At 37.2% G+C, this 12,948-nt stretch overlaps 1 protein-coding gene across 1 annotated transcript in view; it reads right to left on the bottom strand.

The window, feature by feature from the left end:
* Positions 1–12,948, bottom strand: part of RP1 (RP1 axonemal microtubule associated) — a 205,521-nt gene that overhangs the window by 136,978 nt on the left and 55,595 nt on the right. The window contains exons 8-13 of the mRNA XM_064425911.1: positions 11,137–11,296; positions 9,077–9,163; positions 6,325–6,457; positions 1,709–1,860; positions 899–977; positions 160–235 (exon numbers count right to left, since the gene is read on the bottom strand). Of these exons, the coding sequence (XP_064281981.1) occupies positions 160–235; positions 899–977; positions 1,709–1,860; positions 6,325–6,457; positions 9,077–9,163; positions 11,137–11,296 (687 nt within the window). The remainder of the gene's footprint in view (positions 1–159; positions 236–898; positions 978–1,708; positions 1,861–6,324; positions 6,458–9,076; positions 9,164–11,136; positions 11,297–12,948) is intronic.

Genomic DNA, 12,948 nt, shown 5'->3' with positions numbered 1-12,948 from the left:
CAGGTGTTTGACCAGATACAACTCTTAGAGCTGTAAAAAGAATCAAACCAATTCAACTCACTTCTTAGGAAACATATATCCTTAGAAGATATTTCAGGAGAAAAACTAAGAGTAGTTACAAATTTAATAAACATCTAACCCAAATCAAACATAACCAACCTGTGACAAAGAAAAGTATAATCCAGATCTGTTATAGGATCCTTGATTATAACTTTGTCCAGAAACCATCCATTGCCTTAGAAGAAATAAAGTAAAAAACAAAACGTTGTTCATGAGAGAAAAATTGAGGTGTTTAATTATGTCAGACTTCCTATAGTTTTCTCTCTTCTACTGGAATGGCAAAATCTGCAGCTCCACTGGCAGGTTTAAATAGTCACAGCTACCCTCATGGCTGGAGGGAGGACAGTACCTGCCCTAGGTACTCTAGAGCTTCCTTATGGGCCTGCAAGCTGCTGGGTCTCTCCCTGGCTACATCCTTCCCTCCTTAAACATTGCCATCATATAGGTCTTCTTAGTTTTGTCAATCAAAATAACAACAAAATTATATAGCAGCTTATGATGGCTCAAAAGAAGTTGCAATGTTTACAGTATTTAGGCTCAAGAGATTGAAAAATAGGACCTGTGACTGCAAACATTTTAAGTTTCACCATTAATTGAAAGTCTAATGACAAGATAGGGTTACAAAAATCTTCAATTGCATCTTTACAGTGCAACTGATAATATTAATCTATCTAAAATTATAATAGATCATTTTAACTTGAATACAAGACATAATCAATGTCTTAACATGGAAACATTCCCCCTCTTCACAGTTTTTTACAGGGATTAGTAAAAAATTATTATCAGATGCTGTCCTTAATGTAAGAGTTGAGAGTAGAGCACAGGTGAGATTTCTGACCTGATCCAAGCCCATTGTGTCCTATAACAATCTTGTACAAACATCCAAGGTGCACAGCTTCAACAGAAAAGATGTCAGTCTGTAATCAACCAACAAAATTTCAGAAAAATCTAAAAAGCAGAGCATTCTTCAGCCACAAAATTCTGAAGACTCAAAACCACTTATAACTTTGTCTTATATAATCCTTATAACTTTGTCAATATAACTTTTGTCAAGATTGTTGCAGCAGCTCTCTGGTCACAGAGAGCAACAGACAACTTTCCCAGCCATCGTTCTGGGAAAGGCTGTCAGAAGATCAGGAAAAGAATGAGAAACAATTCTTATCTTCACTTCCTGCACCTGATATTGTAAACACGTGGAATGTGTTATGGAGATTTGTTTACCAAATGGTGGTTTCTTAATTAGCCAATGGTGATGGTGTTTTGATTGGAGGACCAATTAGGTCCACCTGTAGCAAACTAGGGTATAAAGGTATGGGTTTCTCAATCAAGATGATAATTGGCCTTCTGTGAATGCATGGAGTCTATGTCAATGAGTGCCTGGTCCTGGCCCATTGTGCTGACACAAGATCATCATCTGAAATATTAGGTGATGATAAAGGCATCATAGATAAAATTTTATAAATTAAAATTCTCACTTCCAAAAGCACTGGTATAACTTTAGAAAGTATTTGGAACTTGATTAGGGAATTTTGGAGAGCCATTAGAATGTAGTAATTATCTTTTTTCTAACTACATCTTTCTTGAAATCACCACCCACCCGAGAGAGAAAAGCCAGACAAACATATAAAAAAAATGCCCTTTCCCTTACTTGTCCTTTTAAAAATTTCTTGGGTTTCTGTGACCTGAGCAGCTGTCTTGATCCTGTATCACCTCTTTCTCCATAGACAGAAATGTAGACATCAGCCTCAGTTCCAGCGTTCCACAGGTCTCCTGTTGTCACGTGCACTTTGTAGACAGTCACTGACAATAAAAGGTGACAACTTTTCATATCACAAGCACTATTATATAGTTACAGTAACATCTAGCTGGCTGTAGAGTCCAAAGACATCGGTGGCAAGGACAGGGTATAAAACCTTAAAAATCCTATTCAATAAAATAAAATGAAAAGTAGATTTTATGGTTTTTTTATGGTTGTTATGTCCATTGTTGTGTTCCAGGCTGTCATTTGTGGGGAATGCAAACAGAAGTTAATTTTAAATGCCCAGGAGCATCTCTTGGTCCTGAAGCATCATTTGAAATCATCATAAACTGAAAAGTAAATAATGTAAATCCAAGATTAGAGTCACCATAAGTGGTGAGATCAAAACTATAAAAACCAATAGGAACCATTAACATTTTGAATGCACTGGTTAACAAAGTAGGCTAAAATCTAGCACCATAATTTTAGTTTTCTAAGACCTCAAAACTCAGAACACTGCATTGTTTTATTGTTTTAGCAATTAATGTTACAGAATGTAAGAATCATAGAATGGTTTGGTTTGGGAGACACCTTTAAAGACCATCTAGCCTTTGCCATTTTCATGGACAACCTCAGTTACACCAGGCTGCTCAGAGCCATGTCCAACCTGACTTTGAATGTTTCCAGGGATAATTAAGCTCTCTATATTCCATATGGAAATTCATTAAAGGATTGAATAACTAAGATTTAAATCCAATAAATAATTTCTTTAATAAGAATGGATGTTGAAAGTAAAACTAAATTTGAATTAAAATATGATGAAACTAAAGACTATGTTACGTAAAAATATCTACTGATATAAAACTGTGGTCCTTAAAATACAGATGTAGGAACTCTATAAAATTCAGAAGTAAGATAAAACATGCAATCATAATCACCAGTATTAACAAGGGAAAGGCAAAATTTATGTCAATATACACTAACAATATTTTGTTAGACCAGATGAGGTACAGGGAGAATGAAAGGAGAAGGCAAAACCTCATTTTCTGGCACTCAAGCTCTTCTTCCAAGGGTTGGTGTCTGTGTGCTTCTCTGTCTTGCAAGCAGAAAGGAGTTTCTGAACCACTGGGTCCGAAACAACATCAACATTATCATCATTCAACTGTCAGTTTCTATTTGAAACATGTTATGAAGCTTGGCTGTAATTCTCTGATAGAGGTTGCTTCCAGATCTCACTTTTCTGATGGCCAAACACCTTCCTTTAACAAGCACTGAAGATTTATTCATCATCAGTACATATCTGCAATTATGCTAGGTGGCTGGTAGGTGTTACAATTTTTCTATTCGTTCTTATATTTTTATATATTTATTATATGATTATCTCTCATTTATTTACACGGGTTTTTTTGTGCTTGTTACAAAACAAATGATCTTTAAAGAATTCAATTTGAATAATGGTAATAATTTAACAAAAACACTAAAGAACCTGCACAGGTTTTAATGTGCCCACACAGAACACTAGTGGTAATTTCCTTCTGGTGTGAGAGCTAACTCATTTTGAGATCAAGCCTCTGAGCTCCTCTGAAATATGTGAAAAGGCCAGCCACATTTAACACACAGAAGCTTTTGATACACTCGAGTTAGCACCATAACCAGGCACTATCTTTCCCAGTGTATACCTGTCTCAATACTTAAAATAGTTTTCATTTGGCAACTGTTAATTCATACTGCAATTTACCCATATAATTTCACGTCACCACCTGATCTATTTACTTGTCCAATTTTTTCTTTGCAGCATCCATATGAACACATGCCCCATGAACAGACCACAGCAGAGGGAGAGAATTTATTTCTCTATATCAACAATTCCATACATAGGACCACAAAAATGCTCTATTGCAACAACTTCCTCCTTCAATAACTACCTGCTTTCTAATTCCTGTAAGAAGAAAAGCAAAGGTCCACCAGTTACCAATACTGTGTATCCCTGATTTATTCTCAGGATATAATTAATGATTGTGTCATAAACCATGAGCAGACAGGGACAAAAGTAGAATGGTAGAGGATAAAGCATCAAATGAATGCTGCTCAGTCCTCCAGCATTATAGCAACAAAGTCTTTATGTAACACTTCTTAACAGTTTAATTCCCATGTTTTTCCTTTGAATAAAAAAGAATGTTAAATCAGAGAGTGCTTCAGCCTCTTTTTATTCAGAAATTGGTTTTAAAGCGCCTCTCATCATCTCTCTTTCACATTGAATCCAGACCCCTTCACTGTTCTGTTATCAAACTATCTTCTCTGAAGTTAAAAGCTGTGTTCCCTTTACACTGTCTCATGCAGAAATATAACACTGCAAAAAGACACAGGAGCCATCTTTCAATTACTAAATCAGAGATGAAACTGCCTTCTCCAAAGCCTTCTGCATGACCCCTTTTACACTGAAGCTGGTAGAAATGCACAGAAGCTCTTTTCTTCCTCCCCTGTGTGAGAGAGAAATTGTAACTACAAAATGCAGATTGAGAGGTTGGTTGTAAATGTGTCTTTGTGCTTTTCATGCATGAAGATTACTCAATAATAAAAATCTCTCATTGTATCTTCATTTCAGAAACAAGGAAAACTGCTACTCAGAAAGAGCTCCAAAATTAGGATGTTGAGAGAATCACAGAATATTCTGTGTTGGAAGGGACCCACAGGGATCATTGACTACGATTCTTAAGTGAACAGCCCATATAGGGATTGAATCCACAACATTGGCATTATCAGCACCATGTGCTAGCCAGCTGAGGTTGTTGAGGTCTGCATCTCAGGATATTTAAACAAGAGAACATTTGGGGAAGAAAATATACTGCAAATAGGGTAATAGAACATATTCAATAAAAGACATCAATTATTATTAATTAACATTTATTCAAAGGGGTGAGGAGGCATTTGACTTTTATACCACTGTGTTTGTATGTCCCCCTATAAAAACAGTATTGGTCTCCTGACCAAAGAGAAAAAATCTGTGAGGAAGCAAGCTGAGTGTCCCTGAGGCTTCTCTTGTCATGAAAATCATGACCACCCAAGACCAAAAATCATTGTGGTTAATGTGGATGGACCTCTCTCTCTAGAGCATCTTATGAGCCATTGACATCTGCTAAGTATTGGGGGAAATCACTCCCATTATTATTTTTCCCTTTAAACATACTTTTGAGGCACAGCCCTGTTTTTTTTCTGATCTTCTTAAGGTTCTTAATTTCAGAGCTCAGTCATCACAGAGAAGCATAAATATAACTCCAGGCCACCCATCTCTTTTTTACAAGAGTAACTGTCCCAAGGTATGTTTTCCCACATCCATGGACCATTCTCTAGACTTCTGCCCCTCGATTTTATTTGCAAATATCCTCTTCCTCTAGCCTGAACCCACAATATTTGTTACCATTGAAATACCTGTTACAATTCCAACTTTGCAAGATCAACACAAGGGATCATAGACACTCCATAAAGCAATGATAAATTGTTAAACATTCTGAAAAAGGGGTTTCATAGTTTTTAGAGAACTTAGAACGAAAGTTTCTCTCATCCCATTAATTTTGTCCTCTGCAGCTGATACAATTTTTGTGGGGAAGAGAAGAGGACGAGTCCCAGATCTTGTTCTAGTGAAGTCCTAGCACAAGTAATACCAGTGGTTTTATGGCTTTTCCCCCTATAGCATCACACCCAAATAGAATGGGAATTTACCACAGCATTCTTGCTCTCTCACCCACATCTCTCCCAGGACACACTGCTCTTGCTAAATCCTTGTAATTTTCTTAGAAATTTTCCAGAAAAGGACAATGCCAATTGGAGAGAAGGGAGGAACAAGCACAGACTTTCTATCCCCTTTCCACTGATCGAGCAGAGGGGTCATATAGCAACATCAGGGACTGGTGTGGTAGAGCAGGACACTAAAACAGTGGAACAACAGCAACACCCAATAAATTTCATATCCTTTGGAATCATTCATCTTTAGAATTACAATACAAATTCTCTGTGAATAATGGATATTTTAACACTTATAGTCTCCCGAAATATTTATTCTGAAAGTTTTATTCCACATCCAAAAATTAAAAGTATTCTGGAAGTCTGAGCCACTTACCTGAAAGAGACTGAAACAGCAGCTACAACAGTAACACTGGAGCTATAAAATCCTCAGTTATTAAAAACAGAGTTTGTGATCTGGATCATATGCTGGCTTCATTGTTGTTACATGTCTGACATGTCTTTACTATTGTCTTTACTTTAAACCAAACATAAGCAGTGCAAATCTTACCAAACAAGAAATCCACTTCAAGAACATGTGAAATTCAAAGCATTAAAGACTCTCTCATTCCTTTTCCAGTGCTTTTTAACTTTTCACCTGAGTATGCACAGTAACAACAGGAAAGCAAAGCAGAAAAAGTGTTGTGGCAGCCAAAAAGTAATAGAGGGCCTGATGAAAAACAATGAACTCACCGCTATCGACATCAGTATGGGCTCTGACTTTGCTGATGCAGTATTGTGCTTACCTGGAAGAATAGGCTGACCCTGCTGGAAAACAGGAAGCTCCACAGATATTTCCCCATCAGCCTGGTCCTTGGCCAGCCATCGATGTGCAGGGAAAGAGAACTGCTCCCCTGAGAAAAGGTTCAGCAACTGCACCTAAGCAGCACCAAGAATTCCAATTTAACTTGCTGATCTCAGAACAGATGGAACAGAACATTAAACTTGTGGTATGCTGTTGAAATCTGTGCAGGTAGAGCTTTGAGGATAACCACAAACCCCTGGGTTTGGAGCATTTCTTCTGCCTGGATCCAACTGCCCAAATCTGGCTTTTGGCTAAGTCATACTTGAAAGCTCAGGGCAGAGTAACTCAAGTGCAACTGAGAAACAGGTTTTTGTCAGCTCAGGAGCACTCCCACAAGCTCCAGCTCTTGCTCCAGCTCATACATCCGTGGGGGCTGGCACTAGGTGGCATGGCTTACCACAGACAGAACTTCTCACCAGGGGAAGCTTGTCAATGCTCGTATCTCTACTCCTCATACTTTTATCAGAACAGGAATTAAAGGGACAGGTTTTGATTCTTCAACACTCCTTGTGACATAAATAAACCATGAAAGTGCCCCAACGAACCCCAACACCAACTGAGGCCTGCACAATGCCCAACATTATTTTCTTCTATGCCCAGCTTCAAGCATGTAGCAGCAAAAGGACCATATGCAAACAGCTGAAGGAGGAAAAGAGGCTATTTTGTACTTCAAAGTATTCCTTAGTAAGCACTTCAGAGGCTGCTGTATGTTCTAATAGTCCCTGATTATGCTAATTTATACCCATATCTACACTAGATTTTGGATCGGCAGAGAGAAGGGAAGACACTCCTACTTGTAGTTTCACCCTGTGCTTTGCAGAATCTAATCTCCTTAATTTGAATATTGAACAAACTCAGATTTACTGGAAACATTTTTATCTCTTTTGCTGCTTGAATATTAAAATTTAAAGACAAAGATTCATCTTGTCTGAAAAACCTGGCACACCTTAGCCTGTTGACATCTGCTGATGAAGCCTGAAAGGGAAATTCGGATTAGCAAAGCAGCACCTCCGTGGACATTTCCTGGTCTGATACCATCTCAGTACAGATACAAACACAGAAACCATGGGACACTGATGGAGGACTAATGTGCCTAACTACCAGAAAAGCTCTGCAGTTTAGAAAACGCTCTTTCCATTTTAGTTCTTCCTGGAAAAAAAATGTAGAAACAGTGATGCTAAGTGTCTGTAGGTAGTTCCTCTTGTGTGAAGTCTAGAAATCAATGACCGTATTCCTTTGTCTCTGAACAATAAAAAAAACACTATCCTTAAGGTTTTAATGTATTTCCTTTTTTTTTTTTCTTCTTTTCTTTCACTTTCTGCCCAAAGTTGCGAAGAGGGAATGACCTGGCCCTGGCTGATGAATCACTCCCTAAAATCTGTGTCTGATTGGCTGAGATTCCATAAAGAGACAATTGAAATTTATAAATAAATAACTAATGGAACACACTGAAGTGTTGGGGTTTTTTAAATTTTACTGTTGATTTCAATTAATATATCCTAGGTGGAAAGAAAGTTAATAATTTTTCATTTTTTCTCTTTCCTTTTGTTTTTTTTTTTTTGTCAGACTTCCTCTGTCTCTCCTTTTTAAATATCTGTCTCCAAAACTCAGTACACCTGGAAAACTAATAGCTAGTTTTTATAATCAGGCAGTCATCACTTGAATTGAAAGAGATATAATCCCTATAATTCTATTAGGAAATATCTTAGAGTGATAATAATTTAGTCTTAGATAGATAATATTTCAGTGTAGACAGGAACTGGCTAGAGGTATGAACTTACAGGATTTTGCTTAAACTTCAGTTAACATTTCCCAGATCTCTTCCTTCTGAGTCACAGGCCCAGGTAAAGAGAAGTATCAAACAGCCACAGATTTTGAGCACTGATCAATGAATATTTGACTTCAGTGGGCACTTTGTATTTGATAGATCTAGATATATCATGATATATATTTTAAACATTGAGTTTACCAGCAGCTTCTAAAGCTCTTCATAAACTGCAGTCTCGTAACTGAAAGATAAGAAGCTCTGGCACAAAGATGGAAGGGTTTCAGGCATGTATAGGATATAATTGGCACACATAGTATCACATTGGATACTAGAATAAAAGGCAGATCCTTTAATTTCCAGTCCAGAAGCCTCTATACTATGCTTCCCAAACAAACCTCGAAGTGCAACTAACTCATTCTCTTTGCTTTATTATATTTGCTAACCTGCATCAAGATTTTTTTTTACATAAGGAGGGAAAAGGACCTCTTCTTTTTCTTGTCAGAGACACAGAACTAGAAACATTTGCAATGTAGCTCTGGTGCTGTGCATAGGGACCCATAGGCATCAGCCACAGATTTGGGGAGGACTTGACTAGGCTGGGTTCAAAGAAACTGCAGGCACTTTGTAGCATACAAAGACTGTAGAAGATTCAGAGTATAGTAGCTAAGTTAAGCAGTCTTCCTTGCTGCCCAGCCACACGTTTTTAAACGTAATGTATTAAATTCCAAACAGTCAACCCAGATATCATAAGCCGCTTTAATTCCACAGAAAACCATTCCTTCAAAAGTAATCCCTTAAATGAAGGTGAAAGCATTTGATGAGGGTAATATAGTCCTAGGGATTTTTTTTTTTTTTACTTGTATTTTGAATCCACTGTCATAGTGACTGCTTTTGGACAGATAAAATTCTTCCTCACTGCTTTTACCTCTTTGCAGTGCCAGGCAGGGGAGTTTCCTGTACTTGTATGTCCTATACGTATTTTGTAGAGATGTCCTATGTTCCTAGTATTGACCTGTAAAAGAAACACAACTCATGAAACACAGAACATTTGTTAAAAAGACAGAAATTCATTTAGTAACTGTAAGGTGAGAGTTTTGATTCAAGAAATTAAGTATTCTGACATTTAAACAAGCTTTTCCAACATATTTTACTTCAGATAAGCTTTAGACATCTGGATCTTCTAAAAGACAGCCTTCAAAAATCTCATTGGCCTGCCAATCCCATTTAAAAATCTTCAGGAAGTTGCTGTAGTAATTCCTGGCTGAATATTTGCCTCAGTGGGAGATGAATAGAGACCATATGTATGACTAAAAAGCAAAAGAGTCCTGACCATAAAACCTGGCTCAGTTTAGCATCTAGACTAGTGACCTGCTCCAAAATTATTTTTTCTCCCATATACCTCTGAGTTTCTCTTTACCCCTCCAGGAGTGTATGTGTTACAATTTTTTGGAAACAATTGTATTCAGCTTTGATGTTTCTTTTTACAAAAAATTCAATTAAATCAGGTTAAAAAGCTGTATTTGAAAGATTAGCTTTTGGGCAGGCTGGATGAATATGTCCAGTACAGATAACAGGGTGCTGAGGGAATAACTTTGTGTGAAGGTTATTCAAACAACCATACTATGAACTTAAGTGTAGAAATAGAAAGCTTATCTTCAAGGAACTGGAAGTACACCATCAGTCTTCCTTCCTCATGGTATAATTTGTTTTGTTATAATGTAGGCTTGATTTTCTCTCCTTTTTTTCCCATAGAATTAATTTTCATGTTTTCATTGACATTGTATAGATGGGTGTGAATTGAGTTACCTGTATCATGAATTACCCTGAACTCAGTGTTATAAATGATAAAGAGGCAGAGCAGCGAGGACAGACCACAGTTATGTGCAAATACAGTGCACTCAGAGAGCCTTTTCTCTTCCTGTACATTTAAGAGTAGGTTCTCCTTAGTTGTATTCAGTGCTATGGGTACTTGCTTAACAGGGGAATCGTAGATCTCAAACAATGGGACTGTCCTCTATATTTTGCATTTAAAAGTCATAGTGACTTTTAAATGGTGAAATTAATTTCAGTAATGGTAACAGGAAACAGCCAACAACATCTATTGTGGAGGGGGTCTTTTAATCTGTCAGGACCCGCTTACTTGTTTTATCCACTCATTTTTCAATCTGGCTGGTGTTGATATCATGGATAGAGAATGAAATTCTGTATCAGGGGTGATGGACTCTTCCAAGAAAAGGGACAAGATCTGCACTTCCTGCATCCCAGACATCTATGGGGTGAGCTCTTCATCAATGCTGGCATCAAACACCTTTTCTCAGAAGGGGAGTTGCTATGCTGGTTACTAATGATGGAAGCACCTATTTGTCATATGGCCCTATAGAAGACACCTGTAGACAACCCCTGACAATCCTATATACACACAGAAGCTATGCAGATTGTGATAAAGGACCTAGTCTAGCTCACCTAAATCTCCATGTTATAAAACTGGTTGAGGAAGAATTTGTTTGTGTAACTGGAAGCAAAAGCAGTTTCAGATAGATTTATTACAGGTATAAAATTTTTTTATAACTATTCTTATAATGCAATTATTGCAACTATTTCAATAAAGCAGCAGGTGTTTAACAAGGTTAAAATTTTACTCCATATCCTAATTCTTCACTTCCTCCTTTAATTTTTAAGATTTTAACCCTGTTTCAAATTTTCAAACTAAACAAGTATCTGTTGTCATATGTTTCTTGGTATTTTCTTGGGCACAACGCAAATAAAACAGTAGTTCTTCAACAGACAATAAACATGTTGAATCAAATAAGCTTTGGATAAGTGAGTGGAAAAGGATACTAAATTTTTGCTCTACATTTAAGTCTTCTTTCTCATTTCTAAATATGTGCAATGTACAAAAAGCTGCCTTTTTATCACACGGAGTTTGAAATGTCATGCAATCTGGCAGGAAGCAAGAGGGCAACACAATGAATATATATTACTTACTGTGAAGATGTCTTCATTGCCTCTCTGAAATAATTTTTCCTTCTCTCCATCAAGAAAAATTGGACCTGAACTGCCACGATCCCCGTACAATGCAATGTAAACCTTTGAGCTTGTTCCTGCAGACGGCACATCACTGGTGAGGACTGACACATTCCATTTCCTAGCTATCAAAAGATAAAAAGACTTGCTGAATTACTTAAATTCAAGATTCTTAAATAAAATGCATTTTGGTAATCAAAATTCTAAGTAATAGCATGTCAATGAAATATGTGTTGCACAAAATTGCAGCAGGCAAATATTGAGTTTGCTATGTTTGGCATGTCAGGAAATGTCAGGTTGCATTCATATATTTTATTCTAAATGTCCTATAGGACCAAGTCAAATCTGAATGAATGTAGACCACCTTTCAAACACAGTTTTGAAATATTGTATTAAATATGGAGTTCTCCTTACTTTTGAAATATCAGCTCCACTCATTGCAATGTTGTGTAATGACAGCTTTGACACTCATCAAACATTAAACATTAGGGACTCTGGAAGCAAATTAGCTCTGCTGAAAACAAACTGTTTAATAAAGGATCTGTATCTCTGCAAAGGTGTAATCAGCTACACAGATGTAGCAGCTTGTTTGGAGCACACTGAAGCTTTACCAGCCCATGAAGGACTTTGATCTGTTGGAGAAAATCCAGAGACAAGCTGATCAGAGGGATAAAGAACCTCTGCTAGGAAGAAAGTCTAAGAGAATCAGGTTTATTCAGCCTGGAAAAGAGAAAGTTTCATGGTGGCCTTCCAGTAACTGAAGGGAGCCTACAGGAAAGATGGAGAGGGACTATTTACAAGAGCATGTAGTCACAAGAAAGGGACAATGGCTTCAAACTGAAAGAGAACAGGTTTATGTTAAATATTAGGGGAAAATTCTTCACTGTGAGGGTGGTGAGACACTGGAATATCTTGACCATAGAAGCTGTGGATGCCTCCTCTCTGGAAGTGCTCAAGACCAGGCTGGATGGAGTCTAAGTGGAAGGTGTCCCTGACCACTGCAGGGGGGGTGGAACTAGATGGGTCTTAAGGCCCCTTGCAACTTAAACGATTCATTCAGCTGAAATTAGCTCATGATTGAATTCCTTGTTTTGCTTTGCTTGTGTGTGCCCCTTTTTCTTTACCTATTAATCCTTATCTCAACCCATGAATCTTCTCTCTTTTACTCTCTCCAATCCCACAAGTGGGGAAGTAAGCATGCAGCTGAATGGGGCTTAGTTCTCACTGGGCCTAATCTGGTGACACAAGGTGAGAAAATTGTATTAACTATTCCCCATAATTCTTACAGTGGATCAGCATTGCAATTAGATTAATGATACTTTATACCATTAGTGCTATAAAAGTCAAGGTATTTGTTTAATAGTGATGCATTGAACAATTAAATGGTCTTCTTTTCCTCTGATATCTTTATAATTAAGAGAAATATGCCTTATGCATTTCAGATGATTAGAAGAAATAGAGAAAATATTTATATAGGACAAAAACTTGAGAAAATGTCTGATTTTGTTGATGGATACCAAGGAAGGTTTTCTAAGTAAATTACAGTGATGGCTTTGGGACACGTATATACACTAACCATGAGCAGGTTGAAAATGGAAACTAGAAAACATTCAAGACAGACATCAGAAGCAGGACTCAAGCTCTAGAACATCTCTCTAGTGGAAGCTGCAATGACTACAGAGAAAAAGATTTAAAATCAGATTTAGTAATTAATTGAAAATACTTACCTAATTGTGTCATTTCCCTCTAGCAAGCAGCTAAACTAGATAAACT

This window comes from Passer domesticus, chromosome 1 (assembly GCF_036417665.1).
Source record: "Passer domesticus isolate bPasDom1 chromosome 1, bPasDom1.hap1, whole genome shotgun sequence".
In the NCBI taxonomy this organism is placed as follows: domain Eukaryota; kingdom Metazoa; phylum Chordata; class Aves; order Passeriformes; family Passeridae; genus Passer; species Passer domesticus.
Note: the sequence above shows the minus strand (reverse complement) of the source record. Positions and strands in the feature narration are given on the sequence as shown.